Source organism: Vidua macroura, chromosome 2 (genome assembly GCF_024509145.1).
Source record: "Vidua macroura isolate BioBank_ID:100142 chromosome 2, ASM2450914v1, whole genome shotgun sequence".
NCBI lineage: Eukaryota > Metazoa > Chordata > Aves > Passeriformes > Viduidae > Vidua > Vidua macroura.
Window position 1 is genome coordinate 100,575,479 of NC_071572.1, and position 21,471 is coordinate 100,596,949.

Sequence of the window (21,471 nt, forward strand, 5' to 3'; positions counted from 1 at the left end):
AAAATTTAAAAAACTTCAGAGCAATGAAAATCTAAATTGAAGCCTGTGAATGCACAGACGAGAATCTATTTATGTAGCAAGCTCTACTTCTGCTTAACCCCTGCAAGGAGCTGTAACTCTCTTTGCATATTTGATTTTTCTCCCTCAGTACAACATAGTCTGTTTAACCTATTTTTGCTACTTTCCAACAGTTTCACTGGAGGGGTTCTTCCCTACGCCTTGCATTTAGCTTTGCTATCTGAGCGCTTCTTTGTTAAATTAAGGCAATTAATAAATGGAGATGTTAAGCAATCAATTTTGCCTGCATATCTCCACAGCCTTACGTATGACTGGCTGTAATCACAAGATAAATGCAACGTGCTGATGTATGGTAATGTTCAATAATACATTCTCCGCCAGGCTCAATTCATCAGGGAGTTTCTGGAGGGGAGGCATTTGTTATTGGCTGTCTCCGGACCTCAAGGATAACATTCCTGTCCTTTCCATTGGCCGCCCCGCTGCTGCAAGCCTCTTCCCGTCTTATTTTGATGATGAATATGAAGGCATGCTAAGCTGTGCCGGAGAGTAGCTCTCGCTGACTACACTCCCACCCCGGGCTCAAGGACTCCAGAGCTCCCCGGCTGCTTCCCCTGCCCACTGCCAGCAGCAGCAGCAGCAGCAGCAGCAGCAACAGCAGCAGCAGCAACGCCAAAAGTTGTGATGCTTTTCTTCACCCAGTGCTTTGGGGCTGTGTTAGATCTTATTCACCTCCGGTTTCAGCACTACAAGGCAAAGAGGGTTTTCTCAGCTGCCGGGCAACTTGTCTGTGTCGTCAACCCAACACACAGCCTCAAGGTGAGTTAAAAATATATTTTCTTTTCTAACATCTCCTCATCTTCCCCAGCACCGCCACCCGTGATTCTCCAAAGGGAATGAAATTATGCTCTGGCAGCAAGGGGAGAGTGCTGTTAACACATTGCAGCCCTGGCAGAGAGGATGTTCGCATTGTCTGAATGCATGATTCCCTTTGGAGCAAAGGAGAAGCAACCCACTGCTCTGAGCGATCGTGGGAAGTCGCGGCTCCCCCTCCCCAAAGTTTCCTCATCCATTTCACCCACATAACGAGCGTGCATGTTGCAAGTGTTTAGTAAAAATGATTGGAAAAGTTAGCTGGATGAGTTAACATCCCTTTCTAGTCGAAGGATGCTGTGTTGTCTCTCAGGCTGACACCCCAGCACAGAGGGATGCTGCCAGGCAGTGGGGAACAGGAAGAGGGGGGGTGGCAGTAGAGGGATCTCCTCTGCTGTCGTTTGCTCTTTCAGGGGAAAAACGGCTGTTTCTGTCTCCTGGGGGGAGTTGAAGGCATTCCTCTGGCACTGAAAATGTCCTTAAGCTGTTTGCAAGGTGAATCTATTTTAGGAAAGAGAATACATTTGCTTTAATGTAAAACTATTTATAGTTCCCATAAAAACATTTCTTTTACTTGTACAGTTCTGAATTTTCCCTGACAAAGTGTCAACAGCTCCATCTATACCAGAGCCTTCATGTTTGCAGTAGAGAAGGAGCAGCAGGGGAAGAAAGCAATCAGGAGGCTTTAATTACTTTATCACACTAGTGAATGACCAACTTTAATGAAGTGGCTTCTGTTTCGTGCAAGTCCTTGCTGACCTGACTCGTCAGGTAGCTCCACTATCCCGGTGCAAGCTTTGAAATTAATTAATTCAGGACAACTTATTTTTGCTCTGCAAGGGTCCCTGTGAGGTACTTGGAGGGGCTGCAGGAAGCATCTTTCCCAAGCTCCTGGTCCCTGGGACGTCCATTGATGGGGTAAATCCCTCTTCAGAATAGCATCACCTCACAAAAAAAAAAAAAAATAGGGCATGTTTCCCACAGTCATCTTTCCCGTCTCAGGCTGTGCTTAGGCAGGAAGAGATTGTTTCTAGCAGGGTGCCGGCTCCGGGAGGATTTTCCCGCAAGGCTGTGCTCTGAGCACTGCCGGCTGGGGCAGGCGCTCCCCGGGGCTGAACCGCTTGGGTGCAGGCTCGCCTCTCCCGGCACCACGCTCCTCACAAGATAAGTTAAAAACACCCAGCCCTGTCATTATCTGAAAGCGTCTGGCTGTCTGCATGCATAAAAGAAATAGCATGGGGAGATTTTGTAAGTGAATTCTTCTGCGCTCAACCCTTTTATGTGACTGTCTCCTGCTACTTTCATCTATAATTTTAATTATTATTTTTTTTTAAAGTGAGCAGAAAAAAGGCTGTCAACACACAACAGGTCCCAACACAATTTCAGTGCCTGGGGAACTGTCTGATAAGGTCCCATAAGCACACAGGGGGCTGACTATTGCTCCGCTGTTACCTAAGACTAGACCCAAGTTTATCATTGCAGGTTCTGCTGAGTTGCAGGTTTGCTGTGGTAGGAGCTGCAGCTGTGTTAAACATATAGGGCACTTCATTTTACTAAAATCCCCCGTGGTCAAGCTCTTCACTGCTCAGACCGAAAGCCCAGCAGAAACATGAACAATCTCAGTCCTGCTGTGGCAGCATTTGAATGCAGGCATTGGAAGCAAATTCTCTTGGAAACAAACAGGACCCTCTAGGAAAAGGTCTGGTGTGTCATTGAAGCCCCAGTGAGAATTGTTTTGACCAGGGTGGGAATTGCTCCCCTGATAAGGCTGCACTGGGAACCCAAAGGCACAGCAGCCTGTTGAGACACCGTTCAGATGAACAAGCTGACGAGAAACCCTCTGCTGTGATAAACCCCTCTGACTGTAGAGTGAAACGTGTTGTGCAAGTGCTCCCAGGTTACCCAGCTCACAGCCAGCCACATAAATATGGTGGGCTTTAGCTCTGATGTGCTCCCCTGGCGTTCAGCTTCCCTCCAGCTGCGCAAGGAATGCATCACCACTTTGTGGCAGCAACCAGAGATGTGAGGATCAGGTCCCTTTGTGCCCAGCATGACACAAACAGTTGTTCACCCATAACAGCCTGTGGGCCAAGCTTGCCCATAGCTTGCCTGCTGGCTCCAGGCAAGCAAGGCATCTTGTCCAAAGCCTGGTGTCAGAGCGAAGCAAGGTGAACCCGCTTCTCAGGGTGCCTATTTCTCCCCCAGGGCTGCACAGGGAGGCTGTTGTTGCTCTCAAAAGGCATCTAAGGGACCATGAAATGTGAAAGGGCCAAACTTATTCTTCTGTGGTGGTTTACAGTATTATGACTACTTTGATGTTTCTTAGTCTATTATTTCTAGCTGGGTCTTTTCAACTGTAACATTTTGTTGACAGCCCCTAAATCTATCTTAACAATTGACAAGTGGAGTGAAAACTGTATTAAGGCTCGCGGTCGATGAATACAAACCCGCTAGGAAACAAGGGCTGGGAGCAATGTGGTTTCTTTCCTTTTTCTTCAAGACTTAAACGTCTGTGTTTACTCCAAAATCATAAGCCCTTTGAAAAGGGATTACTTTATTCTGTATCTCCACAGTGCTGGTTCAAGGGGACTCCTGGCTGATTGGTGCAAATGATAAATGACAGGCATCACACTCTGGTGTGATTATGCACATTGACATCCTTCACACAGGCCAGGTCTTCAATCAGTGCCAACACATATAACATCATTAAAGTCAATTGCTGCAGGACCTCCATTTTCACTCCTTCCACCCAAGGGAGTGCTCAGGGATGTAGTGGGACTCAGCCCACACAGGAGGATCTGTACCTGTGGCTAGTGATCATGTATGTGCATCGCAGAGAGCACTCAGCAAGCAGCAGAGGACAGAGGAGACCTGGTATCCTCCAGGGAAGGTTGCATCAGCTTCTGCTGTCACAGACCCACAGCCAGACCAAGGGGGCACTCCTGTAAAGTTATGCCAGAACGCTGTCATCATCATCACAGCCTGGACCTCTGACAATGACCGCAGCCTGTCACTTACCTCTTCTTTTGGGAGGTTCTCTACCAGAGGTTGGTAGAGAAGCACACACTTAGAGAGAAACCCATGTATTTCTTCCCACTGAAAGGCTCATTAATTGGGAAGGCTGATGAACATTTCTGTGTTTCTTAAAGGGCAAGATGGTAAAAGTGTCAGTACAGACACCTCTATTGATCTGCTGCTATTTTCCCTGCACTCAACTGGCTGACATGGGTGACTCTAAGAAAGAAAGACAATTTTGCAACTGTCCCCCTCTGTTTTGTCGATTTGGCAGGAGTATGAATGGGAGGGGGTGTTTGTTTCGGAGCCTTTGTCCTTCTTGCCACTTTCTGCTCTTTGTCCTCTTACAAAGCTTTCCCAGACATAGCAGCGTCTCACAGCACAGTGCTATGCTGGGATCAAAATTCACTTGCCAAGCAGAGAAAACCACTTACTTACCACACTTCTATAGGTCACCTTCGTCCTCAATCATATTATATCCATTTCTTTGTAACCTGCCTTCTTTCAAGCACGTGGTCAACCTAACATCTTCCTTTGGAAAGGCACAGCTGGGCAACAGAGCTCTCAATCCAAGTGGCTGCTCCCTCCAAAGCCATACCAATTAAAGGAGCAGCACTTATGCTACTGGCTGCAGGTCCCAGCATGCAGGGAAAGTTTGAAGGTTCTCCATTTGCATGGAAGAAATAGGCAGGGGTTTCTGATCCCACAGAGATGAGGCTCAGTGAATTCCTGTCCATTTGCCCCCTGTCAATAACAATTCTCCCCAGAACTGCAAACTGGAAAGAAGGTGAAGCTGGGGGAGTATTCTCAGTCCTTAGCATCAGTCCCTGTCCCGATAGCCAACCTCACATGGCAGGAGACAGTAGTGCAATCACATTCCTGACAGGTGCTGATGCTTCATGAGATGCTGCATATGGCTGAATAAAATAGATCTTCTTCATTCAAGGAGTTACTAGCTTTTTACACACAATTTTAACACTTTGGGGAGTGTGAAAACTGTTCTTTAAAATAATAAAAAGTTGTGTTTACATTACTCTTGTAAAAAACACCAATTTCCACCTTTGTAGGACTTCAAGGAGCTTGTTGAATTACAAAAAAAATTCAAACAAGGACATAAAATAGTTCAATCTTAATATTCTAAAAGGATCGTAACATGGTTTATGGGTCCCAGCTCTCTTTCAGCTAGTTTTTAAAGCAACAAGCAAATCTGCTCTGACTTAGGGAAGGGATCTGAATGAATCCTGTTATAACAGTTTGGCTGTGCACCCAGTGGCCAGCCAAATAGCATTGTAATCCACTTTATCCCCAGGACGATTGAAGTGCTAGGGTGCATTACACCCCCATTTGGTGCAGGGGAGGAGAGCAACTATGAAACCTGCTGCTAACAACACCTGGATGTCACTGTCTCAACCCAGACAACCTCAAATCTCCCATGCAGGGCTGTGATTTGGAGCAAAGTGGCATTTGACCCCAATGTCCAGCAGGATTGTGACAGCTGTGGTGAGAGGATCTGTAAAATGCTCTGCTAGCTGCAAACCTGGGCTCCTGCCAAAGTGCCTGTTTCCCACGCCAGCTGTGGACTGGGGCTGTGTGAGCATGGATTTTAAATCCTTTTGTAGGGATGTGGATAACAGCAGGCAGGGCTTTGTCAGCCCTCCTTCAGCTGTGCCTCTGTTTGAAGGAATTCCAGTTGACCTGCTCACCCCAGGAGGCTCGATCTGTCCTGAGATGTGACTTTAAGGGTGCCCTGCAGACGGGAGGCACAGCACGCTCAGGCAGCTCTCCCCCGGGGCTCTCCATTCTCTGCTGCTTCTTGGCTCCAGGAATCCCTCTCTGCTGCAAGCCATTAACCTTTGGCCTGCAGATCCATTCACCTGCACCACCGTGGGCTACGGCAAAGGGCAGCACGGTTTCACTCCAGGCGCGCTGCAAAGTGGGACAGCTCCGAGCTTCTGCGTGGTCTCACAGAGTAACGACCACGGAGTCTCCTTGGAGAGGGACAGAAAGAGTCCCCACCTCAGAAGTTTCTGTGTTCATAGGGGGCTTCCTTCTCTTCACTCCCCAGCCCAAACCCACTGCAGAAAGTTAATTACCACTGTTAGCTGGTCCTGTGTGTTCTGCTACAGCTCTTGGAAGGGGGATAGATCAGGCAAGCACTGAGTCCTTTCCTACCCATATTTGATTTTGAGAGTGAATTTGAGGCAATAGCAGAAGGGGTAATGGTTTTGAACTGAAGGAGGATCGATTTAGATTAGATATAACAGAGAAGGTTTTTTTTAATGATAAGGGTGGTGAAACACTGGCAGTTTTCCCAGAGTGGTGGTTTATACCCTGTGCCTGGAAACATTCAAGGTCAGGTTGGACAGGGCTCTGAGCAGCCTGATCTCATTGAAGATGTCCCTACTCATTGTGGTGGGGCTGAAGTAGATGGCCTTTAAAAGGTGCCTTCCAACTCAAACTATTCTAGGATTCTCTGATTCTATATTAAATCTGACCTGGTTGCAGGACATTTGAAGTCAGATGTTACCAATGGAAGACAGTGCTGTTATTTTAATATTAGAGACATGTCTCTCCCCTTGACAGGGTGTTTGACAGCAGGGTGAGGAGTAGCCATCAGACACTGCCACATATTACTTTGTAATCCACCCACTCTGATATGGCTCAGTACATCAGGAATTTCTCAGTGCAGCCCTTTGGGTTAGACATAATGGCCCAGGTAACTCTCTTGGGAGAAATGCTGTCCCAAAGGAATTGCTGTGACTAACACAGAAGGTGCAGAGGAAAAAGGAGTGTTTTAATACAAAGCTTGATTACATTAAATCAGTGGCAAGGTCTCTGTCTGCTTCCCAGCAGATCAAAGTCACACTGAATATGGTCCTGCAAGTCCCTTCAGGTGCTAAATTGTCCTCAGTCAGGTTCCCAGACATCATGAATTTTGCCTCAAAGTCAGAATTTACAGAGAGTATAATTTTTTGTTTAACCATTAAGATTCTCACCTGGCAGCAAAGAACTCCCAGCATATGTAGCTGAGTGACATTTAAAAGCTCCTTTTTTTTTTTCCTCAGAAACAATCTGAGGTTCTTAAGTAATGCAAGAAATTGAGTTTAAAGGTAGCACATCAGATCCCAAGTGCTCTGGTAAAATGAGGGAGAGGAGCTGCTGTGTCTGTGCCCTGCCTTCCTGGGACTTTGGTGCTTCCTATGCTGTTTAAAAGCCCTTAATTCTTGTTCTGCCTGGCTCAGAGCTGAGACTTTGGCACCCCCGGAGTCTTCCCCTCACAACTGGAAATTGGCATCCCTCAACTGAGTGCATAAAAGAGAAAAACTGAATCCTGCAATAATTTCACAGGGTGGCAGTGGGGGAAGGACAGTCTTTATGCAGCTTTACTGGGAGCTGAGTGAGGAAGGGAGGAGCAAGGGAGGACACAGCCATGCTGTCCTGGCTGCCTGGGGCTGGGGTGTCGAGGTCTGCTGCTCCCCTGGCATGGTGACCATGGGAGCAATGACCCTGATGGGCTGCCCTTGGCACCTCCTGTGGCATTGGCAGTGGCACATGGCATGGCACAGGTTGGTACAGAGCCATGGTTCTCTTTGGAGCCCCTGGAGGTAGGTGTCAAGCAGCACATGAGCCACCATAAAGGAGGGAGGGAATTCCTTTGGAGAGCTGAGCAAGGTTTAGGCAATACACTGGGCCTGCTTTTGCTGTGAGTTTTGCAGCAGAACTGAGCAGAGTTGAGCCACTTCAACTTGATGGAGCTAGGGGAAGCCACTTGTGTCTAGCTGAACATGACAGCAACTTCCCAGCCCACTTCTGTATGCATGTGGTGTATTTAGAAATAAAAAGCACGGATGTTCAGTCATTAAACACCTTATCAGACTGCATTCTTTTTCTTTCTTTCCATAGCTTGCCTCTTTTTGTTAAGTATCTTTTCTTCTCTGCTCTTGCTTTTTTTCATGCTTCCCATTCCCTGCTCTACCAAAATCTTAAAGTAAAAGATTCTGCTCATCTGTCATCCAAAAACCTAATTTGGGGTTTTTCTTGCTCCTGCTGAAAGGAAAGCATCACTAACTTCACTGCAACTTTGGATGCCTTATTTTCCTCCAAGCTGTTTCAAAAGAAATCACAATCATTCAATCCTTGATGTCACCAATTTGACAGATGAAGTTTCACTTCAACACGATCACAGGCAAGACCAGGAGAGCTGCAAAAAGCAGTGAAACATTGTGTCACCAGCCGTGGATGCAGCTGGCAAGGGAGCCAAGGGCTTTACATGCCTGCAAAACTTAATTGCCATCCTGCAATTGCCATCCTGGAGCTCGAGCAAGCAGGTCCAAGTGAAGCAGCCACAGCCCTTGTTGTCCACCCAGCATAGTGAGATGTAAAAATGATCCCACCAGCTCCCAAAAGATAATATCTGCCCTCTGGTTTGGTGTGGCAAAGCAAATCCACTTCCAGCAGGGATTTAAGCTGGCAGTTTCCTGTGCATGCTGCCAAAGTAGGCACACGTCCCTTCTGCTTCCATGCTGCAAGGGCAAGCAGCTGGGCAGGGCAGTGGCTCAGCTGTTTCTCAGAACCTCACACAAAGCTCCTACCCCTTGGGGTTATTGGTGCTGAATGGAAAAAATTGACTTGTGCATGGAGACTTCCTGAAAATTGCTCTGGGTGACCTGCTGCTAATAACCACCTGCAATGCTTCTGCTCAGCTCTCCCAAAGCATTCTCCAAAGAGGGAAGAGCATCTTGGCACTGCCAATAAATTTCCTGATACATGTGCAGTGTACAATTTGAAGTACTTTTTTTTATTTAGAGGCATTTCTGAGCATCTTATATAACATTAATGGATTTATCTTTAGTTCTCCCCTTTCATCTTAGCAATACCATGAAAGCGTCACTGGAGGAGAACAGCAGAGACCTCTGAGTATTTTGTGTGTTTATTTTGGTGCTCTTTTCTTAAAAGGCAGAAATGTTTGAAACAACTTTGGGAATAAATTAACCACCTATTTCCATACCAGATGCAGTGCTTTCAGTTCTAGTCTTTTCTTCCAGAGCAATTTCATTCTGAACTGATCCAAACTGAAACTCTTTTTCACTTCCAGACTGGCCTCCTCAGTAAAAAATAAATCATTTGAACAGCCTTCGTATTTCACACATGGAAATATTAGGGTTCAGAGTAGCTGATAAAGTGCCCATCAGCTCCTGGCAAATGAGCAGCTGAGAAGAGACATTAGTCCTTGTGAATACTTTAAACACAAGATCACACACTCTTTCACATCAAATGTCAGCTGAAATGTAAGGAGAAACAGAGAAATGGAGCATAAATAAGACAGAAAAAATATTAAATTGGTAACATCCCCTTGTGCAGAGCACAAATGCTGTAGATGAGCAAGGAGGCAGATGCTACAGAGCAGAAAAGCACATCAGCAGAGGATGAAAATGTTCTTCCACTCCTGGAAACCACCACGTGGAAAATAAGCAAAGTAATAAGCCTAAAAATGGAGTAAATGACCACCACAGAGGAATTACATTGGGCAGCTGGGGTAAGGGGATGGTTATGGTCACCTTCAGGCTTAGTGAAAATGAGTGGCTGAAATGGAACAGCAGGATGGTGGCAAGTGGGCTGATTGTGGCAGCACCTCAGCCTCAGCAGAAGCACTTAGGGGCTCAGTGACAAGCACATGCACAGATGGAAAAATATGGATTTTTTTTTTATGACACTCAGACATATTTATTCTGAAAATTATCAAACTCAATCCGGCAAAGGACCATACGAAAAACCTGTTGGAGTTCAGCAGACCTACCCACCTCTTTTCAAGGGTTCAGGGCAGACTGAAGACATCCTCCTCCTCCTCAGTAGGGATGTCTGAGGGCTGCACTGCAATGTCTGCTCAGCTGAGGACACCTGGCTGCACACAGGGATGTGCTCTCTGTACTGGTTGGACTCCCCTGTATGAAAAGGCACACACACAGGGCAGTCCAGGGAAGCCCAGGCTTTACTTGTAAAAGGAGGGCAGCACTGTGAGTTCCCTGCTTTTTCTATCTGAGAGCTGAGGTTCTCTCTATGGTGAGAGAGACAACATTCTTAGGAGTCTAGGAACAGTGATATTCTTTGTTCTCAAAGAAAGACTGCTTTTCTTGCCACCAACAATCAAAGCTGGAAGAATAGCTTGGGATGGATGTGTCATTTTTGTTTAGCTAAAGTTAAACTAAATTAACCCCTCTGGTACCCTACAGTTCCTTTGACTCATGCAAAATAAAACCAAACAGAATAGTTATCTCCTTAAGACAAATCCAAAAGTTTGGGCACAGTAACACCAAATATTATGTTCACTGTTTAATACAGGTTCAGGTAAGACAACTTTCTTTCCATTCCAGAAAAGAAAGCTTTCAGGGAGATTTCAGATATAGCAAAAAAAGGTCTGGCAACATAACTGCATGCTGGAGCTTTCAATTTATTTGTACTAGAAGGAACTCATCACCAGCAAAACTTAGGGAATTACTTTTTGGACTAGTTGATGAGAGAGAACTTCAGGGGAAAAAAAAAGTGGGCGAATAAAGCATGGATTTTATTACCTTTTCCAGGTAAGACAGAAGGACAAAGGGCACTTACCTGGTAGATAAGCTGAACATGAGCCAGCAATGTACCCTTGGGGCAAAGACCAGCCTCATCCTGAGCTGCCTTAGCAGGACTGTAAACCAGCTGCAGTGCAATTTCTGAGATCGCACCCAGAGCTGCCCAGAACTCCTTTCCCACCTGAAGTGTTCTTACCCTACAATACTCCATAAAAACAGAACTTGGTGCTAACAGGCAGGTGCAGCAGAGTAAGGGTGTTGAGAGCAATCTTTGAATGTTTGCCTCAACAATGACCAAAGTCATATCAGAAAAATGTATCTGAAGAGAACAAAGAAGGCAGACAGAAAGTCTTGTGGGATGCATTTGGGAATCCAAGGTTCAGCACAGGGGACTTACACCAGTGAAAAAGTATGGAGCTATGCCAGTTACACAAGTATCTGGTAATGTAAACTCATCAGAAATCCAAATCCTCATGGTGGTCTAAAGCCCAGAGACATCACTAGCTAATTAAATCATCTAGACATCTACCAGAAAAGACTTTGCACCATGGCACAAGTGTAAACATGCTCCTAAAGAGTGCTGAGTGGAGAAAATAATATGGAGTAAGTCACATGGAGAAAATAATCCACTTGGACAAATCTTCCTCTCATTCTTCTTGTGGGATGGCTTCCAGCAGAAAGAAAATTCCTGGGCTTATTCAATTAACTGCTTCATGATTACTTCCCCCCTATGGTAGAATTCCTGATGCTTCAGACCCGCTTTTGGAGTGCAAGCTGTGTTAATTTGCTGTGCAAAGAGGCACAAAGCAGAGAGGTTACTTAGGTAGTGTCATTTTTGTTCCCTGCCTGGATTCTGGGTCTGCTCACAGGCTCAAAGGAGTCTGTTTCTGTTTGTCTTTGATCACTGAAAGCCAGAGGTGTAGCAGATTTTGGTGACTTAGGATGAGATAGCATCACTAGAGGTGTGGAAATGCTGATTTTCCCAGCCTTTTTAGACCAGCTCATGTTTTGCAGTATGGAAGTCTGTGGGTGACCTGTTTTTTGTTGGGGGGCTTTGTTGGAGTGAAATATTGCCATTCCCCATGACTTTGCTGGTTCCTTAAAAGCTGTCATAGCCCTGCAACAGCAGCAGCAGAGGGGGGAAATAAAACTTGGTCCTCAGGCCACCCCCAACCCATTTCACAAGCTTTTGTGGGTTTATTAAAATAGTTTGCATTTGTATGTCAGACTAGAGAGACAGCTGGAATGCAGGTACATGCTCTCCTTTGCTGCCTTGGCAGTGGCTGTGTTGGTCCTGGAATCAGGAATGTCCTAGCCCACCAAAGCAAGCTTCACCATAAGGTATCTGACAGGAACCCAAGACACAGGTCCTTCAGAAATGGTTTATTTCAGGTGTGTTGGCTTGGGAGATACGTTCACATCTTATTTTCTCTCCTCACACTCCTAGGAAATAGTTGTGATGTGATCAGGGCATTGTCTGGCTCATTCAGTTTCCTCTCTATCATCATTCTGGCAAACCCTTTTTGAGGATGTCTTTACCCCTGTTGAGCCAAGCAGTGTCCCATATAAATATTTCCCTCAAGACATCAACTCAAGAAGGTTAAACTTCTCATTATTTGTGCTTCAGGGAGTGGCTGAAAATACAAGTTTTCACAGCCACACGCCAGCCTCAGCAGAGTGCAAACTCAAAGAAGGCAGCAATGCAGCAGGAGCACATTCCTTACAAACAGGTATGTGTCTGCCTGCAGACAATTCATGGCTATGCCCAGGTCAAGATTTAAACTGTGTTAGGAAAACAGATGCAAATGCTTGCAGTACTTCACCATTGCTTCTTCTGGCTCCCCCTGTACAGCCAAACTGGAACCCTCTGTCCAACTACTGTTCCTGCCTGGAATCTCAAGGGTCTAATTCACATGGGAAATGATACCGCTTTAAAAGAAAATTAAACTTTTACTGAGTTTCTTCTGCCATAGGAAATATTTCAAAAAAGAGACTCAAAAATATTAAGGTCATGAATGGTTGCACAAACATAACCACTGATTTGTAAATAACTGATTATAAAGACTGAATTTTGTTTCAGGCTGTTGGTAAAAGATGAAGGCACTATCAGAAAACAGATATGAAAGCAGCTTTATCTCCAGAAGCTTCACAAGGCAACTGGAGATAATTTATACTTGCAGCTAAACATGAGCTTACTGGTATCTCTTAATAATTTTTAAGCTTTTAATGATTTTTTAATAATAAACCAGTGATTAGAAAAGAACATCCCAGTTCACAGATAAATCCAGGCTGTGTCTGGATATTTCGCTTATTTGCTGCTTTAACTAAAGCAACTTCAATTTGCCAGTGGCCAATGAACAGCCGGTAGCAAGAGAACTCAGTCTGATGAAGCAGATGTTGGGAAAGGGAAAACCTTTTCATTGCTCACTCACAGGAAAAATCTGCCAAAAGCAGCCTTTCAGCATTTTTTGTAATAGTAACTTTTGCTTCTTGGCTTTTAGAAGAAACTTGCAGATCAAGTAGCTTCTGAGGGGTTTCTTTGTGGAAAAGGACCTTGAGGCTCTCTGCAGGAAAGTCACACAGTGGGTTGCAGCCTCCCTTGATCCTGGATGACCCAAAATTACAGCTCAAGTGCTCCAGGAAGACCTGTGCCACCTGGTACTTGCAAATAGATGAGTGTTAAAAGCTGAACAAAAATCTACCCTTTGTAGCCAAGAAGTCCTATAACTTAGGTCTGGGTTTTGTGGGTAATTTGTTTCCCTGATAGGGAACAACCCTACATCTTGATGGGCATCACCAAGATTTCCCCAAGATCCATCCATCTATTCCTGAGTTCATGGGCAAAATCAGCCTGAGCTCCCTAGAGAGCCCTCAGGCATGACTGATCCAATACTCTGAGCCCAGGTTACAGGGAATTATGACAGAGTTTGCTGTGCTTTCCTCTGTACTCAAAACTGCCTTTCCCCTCCATGTACAAACAGAGCCTTTGGACACACCAATAGCCCTGGCAGGCTGTCTGTCTCCTGCCCCTCTAGGTCTTGGAGCTGGGGTGCAAGAATAGATGGAGCAGAGATGCAGCAGAGGCTGGATATGAACCAGGCTGAGCCTAGGGAATAAACAGATGCATCAGGCGGGTGCTGTGTCTGAACTAATAAGTCCTGCAGGAGACAGGATCTGTTCAACAGCATCCTGCCAAGGCCTTGTGGTCTATCTGCCTCCAAACTTGATGGGCTTATCCATGTGCTGCAGCACTCTGTCAGGCTGCTGGAGCCATCATCTAGCTGGGATGTTCTGCAGGAATTTGTGTTGTTGGTTTGTCTCTCTGTAATTTAATGAGGGACAATATTCCCTGACATCAGTTAAGTGGTTTGGGGTGGAGGCCAAAATAGTTAAATCATCTGTGTAGGTTACCTTTCATTGTGTATGCAAAGGGCCCATCTGCAAAACTGATGCTGTTGCCATAAATACTGTGAAGCTGCCAATCTTTTTGGTATCAGTAAGGTCAAAGGATATACTCCACTGATTTCACCACTGTAAATAGGTAAGAAACAAAATGAGGATGCTGAAGCTTAACTGTAGCCATCTAAGTTGATAATTTTTTTTTTACTTTAATTCCTTAATGACTATTACAATGTAAGTAGAAAATATAAAGCATTTTAGGAGCATTAAGTAATCCTTAGAGGGCTCATTAATCCACGGTTAATATGCAGCCACCACTGAGAAGGGAAGAAGCAAGCGTGGTGCCTCAGCATTGCGCAGTGTGCCGTCGCCACCCGGCTTCAGGAGGGAGGCAGAGGATGTCCCCTCAGCCTGGCACTGCGGGAGGAGGCAGAGCTGGACAGAAAACGAGGGTCTGAAGTAGACACCACAAGGCACACACATCTCCCTAACCTCCCTTGTTGTCGTGCATTAGGGTTTGGAGGCAGATCTGTGCCAACAGCTTGACTCTTTCCCCTAATGAAAACAGCAAAGTTGGCACCTTTTTCTTTCAGCTTCCAACCTGAGTAAAATTCAGCCACCTAGATCACAGCTGAAGGTTGTGCTTTGGAAAAGTATGTTTCAGTGCTGCAAACCAGTGGTTTTCCCTGGCAAAGGCAAGATCCTGGGGAGCTCAATCATCTAGGCTTCACCACACCAATGACTTGATAAAAAAATAAATGTATGGAAGTATTCTTCAGCCTTATCTTCACCAATAAACAAAAATGGTCTCCATCATGTTGGGTTTTCTTGGTGATTCCCTGTACACAACACTGTTAAGACTGTGCATTGTTCAGTCCTAAGTATCAGGAGTTGCCAGACCTGAAGAAGAAGTCTGTGTCTGCAGTGCAGCCACCCAGTCTCTGGGCTTTAATTATGGGAAGGGGATGTTATTCTCATACAATATGTCCAAATATCAAATGGAAAATGAAAAAAAATGTGTAAGCTCAGTGATCTCCAAGAAGTTCTTTACTGGCAGAAATTTCAAGGGTGTACTGTGCACTGCCTTAAGACAGGGCCAAACAAGAATGGAGGGACATATCAGGCAATAGTAGATGTACATGTACTACACAGTCAAAAGCAAGATCTTCCTTTGTTTTGCCAAGTAACTTAATTTTCCTGATACCTGTCACCATAGCAAATGAGTAGGGAGGCTATTGCAGTTCCATATGATATTTTTTTTTTGCATTATCTTCGCTTTCAGTGTGTAAGATAAGGCTAAGGCTGACTGAGAGGCAATGCATTGTCATGGCCAAATCTCCAGAGGGGAGGTGGTTGCCCTGGCCATAAAGCAAAGAGAGGTACAAGAGCAGGAAGCCTTTTGTTTTGATGGGTTTACCCCTCACATCCTGTCCCTAAGGAGAAGGAAATAAATTCATATTCTCAAGGGGTAAATCCTTCCCTAGACCTAACCAGCAGAGATGCAGGGCCCCCCGATATCTCAAGCCTGCATCTGTGCTCTGTGGCTCACACAGGGGTGCTCCCCATGGTGATAAGCGACTTGTGGTGTTCTGGAGTGCTGGCTACCACCCTAGACATCATGGCCAGGGAGCAGGGAGCGTGGACAGGTCATCTTCAAAATATAACAGCTTGCTGCAGATCAGCTCCCTCCCTGCTCTGTGCTGCCCTTGTTGCTAATATGGGTGTGTCTTCTGTCTTCCATGCCTGCACTAATCCAGGAGATATGCCCAGGGAACCAATAAATGCCATACCTTTATGTGATGCTCCTGATTTTCCAGAATTTTTATCTAAGCATAATCTATTGGTGTTATTTAATTATCATGAAGCAGCTGCCTTATAGCATCCAGAATATATCTATTTGCCTTAATTTTGCAGGATGGCCATTAACTACCAACAAATGATTTAAAACATATTTACAGAGGGGAATGTCAGAGATGCATTATTTTTTCATGCCCAGTAAATGCACTCACAATAACCAATTTGGTATTTAATTAACTCGCTTATGAGCTCACCTTTGAGAAATATTATTTGAGAGAACATTTGGCTATCATGCTTAGAGAGGCTCTCAGAGGGAGAATGCACCAGCTGCAGGTCAGCAATAATTTTTTGCTTTATTATGTTGGGGTGTTTTGCTGTTTGTATGGCATTAATGTAGTTCTGGCCTTCACATCATTTCAAAGTTAAACTATTAAACATGTAGAAAATCAATAAGTAATAGAAGAATGTTCATTAAGAGAACCATAAATCAACTCTTCTGTAGGCAGAGCAAGTACCAAAAGCTTTCATAAAGCTGCTGGCCCATCATGATCAGAGGAGAGGAGATGGTTGCCATGAACAGCACATTTCTGTGTTTCAGACCAGGGTTAAGTGATATGTACACATTAACAAACATTAATTAGGAAGGGAATTTGTACCTATCATGACCTAGCAACAGTGTGATCCTTCTAGTGTTCTTTCTGCTGTAACTCTCCAGTTGAGATGGAAATTGGACAAGTTAAATGACTCTTCCACTTCTGCTCCTATTTGAAATTTCACTGATATAACAGGCTGAAGCTCTGGTGACGGTACAGTGAAATTTTCTTGCCTTGCAGACTTAAATTCACATCCTTTAAAGCTAGAAGAGGCTCTTATGACAACCTAATTGGGCTAGCTGCACAAATCCAAAACCAAGATCCTTCCTCAGGAGCTCAAGGCCATAACTTCAGCTCCCAGATGTCTTTTAGAAACTCCTCTGGTTTGAACACAATCACTTTAGTCAATAGAGATCACATGTCTATGGACAAAATATGGTATTTTTAGAAATCGTACTGTCAGCAGAAAAAAAAAAAAAAAGGCTACATTTGATTACCTTGGAAGGCTTTGGCAAAGCTGGGAAGGCATTGTTCAGTGTTTTCTTCTTCCTGAATGTTAACAAAACAGCAGCAAGGTTTGTATCAATTTGGAATAGCTTTGCAGTAGGCTTATATTCCCTTGGTGTTTACTACATCAGCCTGCTCCCTCCACAGCCCCTTTTCCCATGCTCTTCTCCCTACCAGATTTGCAGGTGCAGATACAGCTCATGTTGACTGCTGGATCAGCACTTTCTGCCCTCTGAGGCTTTGTGAAAGTCACCCCAGCTTGCAAACCTCCTGACTGATGCTTCAGCACTCTGTCAAAGCCAGCGATGTCTGCATACACCACCTACCCCACAGCAGAGTCCCAGCTCTCCCCACTGCTTTCCCAGGTAGCTGCAGCTTTCTCCCCTGCCCCATTTTGCTGGATTGCTCATTTACTTTTCCCCCAGTCACCTCCTGACCCATCCAGCTGGCTTCCCCATCCAGGAGTGGGCAGAGAGCACTCTCCCTGCAGAGCATCTGCTCCTGCAGGTTCCTGAAGCAGCCCTGGTCACCCCATATCATGGGGATCAGCTGTGGGCTTTCTGCTCCCTTCACCCTGGCCTTACCAGCCTGGCAGAGTTAAAATGCCTTAATGCTACTTCTGTGCTAATTAAGTATTGAAGCTCCTGTTTCAGGGGACTGGTACTAGATATTCTTGTACCTTTTTTTTTTTTACCTGCAGTATAGAGTCTGTGGCTCATTGATCTGGAAAATATTGTGCTTGTCTTTGGCAAATAGCTAGGCTTCCATAAAATGTCCCTCAAGTAGAAACTCCCAGACAGCTTATAAATATTGTCACCTGCATTTTAGAGCTGGAAAAACCAAGGCCTTTCTGAGGTTAAATCAAGACCTGCGACACAGAAAAAACTCCAGTCTCTTTCCATTAAGATGTTCTCAGTAATTTTGTGGAATGAGAGATGAAATCTCCTCTGAAGTCACAGAAAGTCTCACGGGCTCAGCACTTAGAGGTTCACACTTCCCATTAGGTGAAAGAAGGGGGTTTTTTGAAGCTGATCAAAATACATTTGATGTTGAAGTTACAGAAAGCCATTAATTATTCTGGTTTTGGAGATAATCAGTCCAGGCACCTGTTCATACAACAAACAGCAATACAGTGCTAAAAAAAGAAGAAAAGTAAATGTAAGCTGATAGCATTTATAGTGAGGAAAAGGCATCCTTTGAAGGATAAACACTTTTCTTTATCTCACCCCAAAGTCCATGGGCTTTGTGAGAACATCCCAGCTCTTGTCAGGGCTGTTTTGCTAGCACAAACAATCTAGAAAATAAATTAAGGAAGTTACTTTCAAGTCTGTGCAGCATCATCTGAAGATTGTACTAAACTTGTTATACAAAATAGAAAAAAAGAAGACACTGTTGAGTGCCTGAGGGCAAAAGTGCAAATTTCATGCAAGATGCCTCTGTTTGTCCTCAAGGGCAGTGCTTGGGCAGTGCCTGTGGGATGCTGCCTTCCTACTGTGCTTCTGCTGCTGCTGGTCATGCAGGGGAGACCTACAGCAAATGCCTTCTGCTGATTGTTTAAGAGGAAGAGAGAAGTTTTGATTGAATTAAGTCTGTGGTAGAATTTACTTAGGATTAAATTGCAGCAAAGTTTAATGTTCCTTTTGAAAAACTGGGAGAATGTTGTGCTCATTTCCTACAGGTTTTATCCACTTTTGAATCAGAGCTGGAGAATGAACAGTCCAAGTGGGAGATGGTTTCAATGCCAAAATGTAGGGACTGGGTTTTGTTCTCTCCCGTATGGATGGGCAGGTAACAATCCCAAGGCATGAGAGGTGCATGGCAGCAGCTCTGGAGCTCAGCCTGGCTCTTTGGCTATTCTGCACACTGAGCTCCCTGGAGAGCAACAGGGTAATTGTCCTGGAAGTAGACAAATCTGCATTTTTCTCATCACCTGAATTCACAGAAACGTTGATGATACTGCAAGGCTTGTACTTTTCTCCTGTCTTTTTCTTGCTCTTACTATAGCCAAGTGGTGTGCTGTTAATGGGCATGCATCAAACTGCTTGAGACAGCATGTTCAGCACTGAGAGCAGGAAATAATCATTTCAGGGCCACTGCTAAGAAAACCTGTTGAAGTGTCTTGGGGCAGAGTGAATATCTAGTACTTGGGGATTAATTATCTGGAATTTAATGAGGCCAAAAGCTAGGTAGCAATTAAATGTCTGTAGATGGAGAGAGTAGTTTCATAAAAGACTTCAGTGGTGAGGCTGGCTTAAAAAGATTTTGCTTTCCCATCTCAGGCTGTTACCAGTATTACTGGCTTTAGGGATGTGCTGTGAACCAGATTGCTGAAGGGATCTGCATTGCAAACTCTTTCGGGGGATTATATGTGAGGTGTGACATTTCAAAATTAGACTTAGGTTTCTGCCAAATTGGAGGAAAGAAGGAGATGTATGTGCGTGTGTGTGTGTGTGTGTGTGTGCAGAACATATGACCTTACACACACATCAACATAAATGTGTTGCAGAAGTGATGTTAGCACAGTATCAACATCTAATACTGGTGGGTTATGTATAAATAAAAGAAGGGTGGGAAGTAACCTTTTTCCTGAAGTTAAATACAAATTACTTCTTCAGCTGGTTAGGGTTAGCTCTTGCCCCAGCAATTTCATGTTGGAGAGATGTAGCTAGGGCGGTGCAAAAAGAACCAGGGAGTGAGCTGATTGTTCAGGTTTGTGGATGAGCTGGAGTTTTATTTTCATATGTACATCTATGCATAAAAGGATGGTGGGTTTTTTCAGTAAATTATACTTTGATAAGTCAACAGGAAGTCCTATTTTCTTTCTAATTTATGCTAGGGGTGTAGCCAGGTCTGGGGTCAGTCTCTTCTCTCAGGTAACAAGAGACAGAACAAGAAGAAATGGCTTCAAGTTGTGTCAGGGTAGATTTAGATTGGATAGCAGGAAGAATTTCTGCCCTAAAAAGGTAGCCACACATTGGAACAGGCCGTCCAGGGAAGTGGTTGGGTCACCATCTCTGTAGGTATTTAAAAGAGATGTAGATGTGGTGTTTAGGGATGTGCTTTCGTGGTCTTGGCAGTGCTGGGTTAATGGTTGGACTCAATCTTAAAAATCTTTTCCAATTTAAACAACCCTGTGATTCTAAGAAATATGTGAACAGTTCTCATCTACTGTTTTTAAGAAAAACATGTTGGACAGTAAAACTCCTGACCACTGTATGACCCACCATACAGATCTATGTGACATTAGCCAAAATCCAGTCCTGTTCTCTGTTTCATCCAGTCCAGTTTTTCTGCAGAGTTCATGTTTCCCTCTGAGTACAATAACAATATCACTTCAGTTATTGCTGTTGTAGCAAGCAGATCAGACACGCTCCCTGACATCTCCATACAACATATTAATTCTGATTATGTAAAATATTACAACAATTATTGCATCAAACAAGATGCAGACAACAGGATTAAAGCACTATGGCATGACACATATAATATGAAATTATAGACACATTACTTGACTAGGTATTATATTAGTTTGCATATGGGACCTAGGAAAAGACTTGCAGCATCAAAGATCATTTTATTTTTAAATCAAGAATCAGAATATAGCCACTCTGGGCTTGAGCAGGGCCCTTTCTTGCCACTTATAAAAAGACTGATGGTTTTCTTACAGCCATGAACCAGTTTTCCATCACATATTTTGTTTTTTAAAGATGTAATGAGATCAGACATAGCTCAGCTTTCCTGAACTCTCTGTGGGCTTGTATCAACGCAGATGTTCATTAAGAAGAGATAATGGTTTAAAAGCTCTAATTTTGTTACCCTCTCTGCCATCTAAACTGATCCTAATGTGATTAGGAAAGTCCTTTCTTACTTAGGCAGGGTCAATTTGTCTCCGAGGAGGTAGGGAAAGGAGACATTGAGGGTGCCAGTGCTGGCTCCGTGCTCAGAAATGTTATCGTGGCGGCGAGCAGACTTGTTAATGCCGTGTCCTTCATCACATCCTGAGGCAGGGGAGGGCAACCCACTTTAGTCTTTCCTTATTTATCTGCATTTTTCTGGAAGCAATGGGCTGCCACATTTCCACAAGTGCACTTTATACAAAAAGAGGCTCCCAAACCTGGTCACTGAGGCTGCACCCATCACATCTGATTTATCACAGCTTCACCTCAGTGGAGGACCACAAGAAACCCAGTGAACTGAGAGCAAGCTGCAGAAGTGTTGGCACAACAGGTTTGGTTGCAAGAGCTCTTAAACATTTCTTGTCACACGGAACCAGATAAGAAGTTAAAGCAGTTATTAAGGAAGTTTAGTCTAAGTTCAGAGAACACCCTGATGAGCCTGTGTGAAATAATAATAGCAACTGAAAAAGGGAGAAAGTTCTAAAGATACTTTGGTGCAGTGTTGGCCAATGGGCCAAGATTTGTCTGCAAGTACAGGGAACATCATGGGCAGCAAGCTGCAGGCTGGAGGGTCATTATGGGCTATGGGGTCATGGTTTCAGAGCCACAGAGTGGGGAGGGAGCAGCGGGGGAAAGGGGCAGCGCTATAGGATGAAGTCCATCAGAGGAGATACACGTGACTAAGCAGTGCTGAAAGTGCCTGTGGTCAGGCCACATCTGCCCTGTTTTGGGACAGCCTCACACCAAGGGTGTATATGGAAAAGTTACAGAGCTGATCACTTCTGTCCTGCTGCATTCATCTACAGC

At 44.6% G+C, this 21,471-nt stretch overlaps 1 protein-coding gene across 1 annotated transcript in view; it reads left to right on the forward strand.

Moving 5' to 3' along the window:
- The first annotated feature begins 421 nt into the window (after positions 1 to 421).
- Positions 422 to 21,471, forward strand: part of SIAH3 (siah E3 ubiquitin protein ligase family member 3) — a 41,432-nt gene continuing 20,382 nt past the window's right edge. The window contains exon 1 of the mRNA XM_053971023.1: positions 422 to 834. Within this exon, the coding sequence (XP_053826998.1) occupies positions 700 to 834 (135 nt within the window). The 5' untranslated portion in view covers positions 422 to 699. The remainder of the gene's footprint in view (positions 835 to 21,471) is intronic.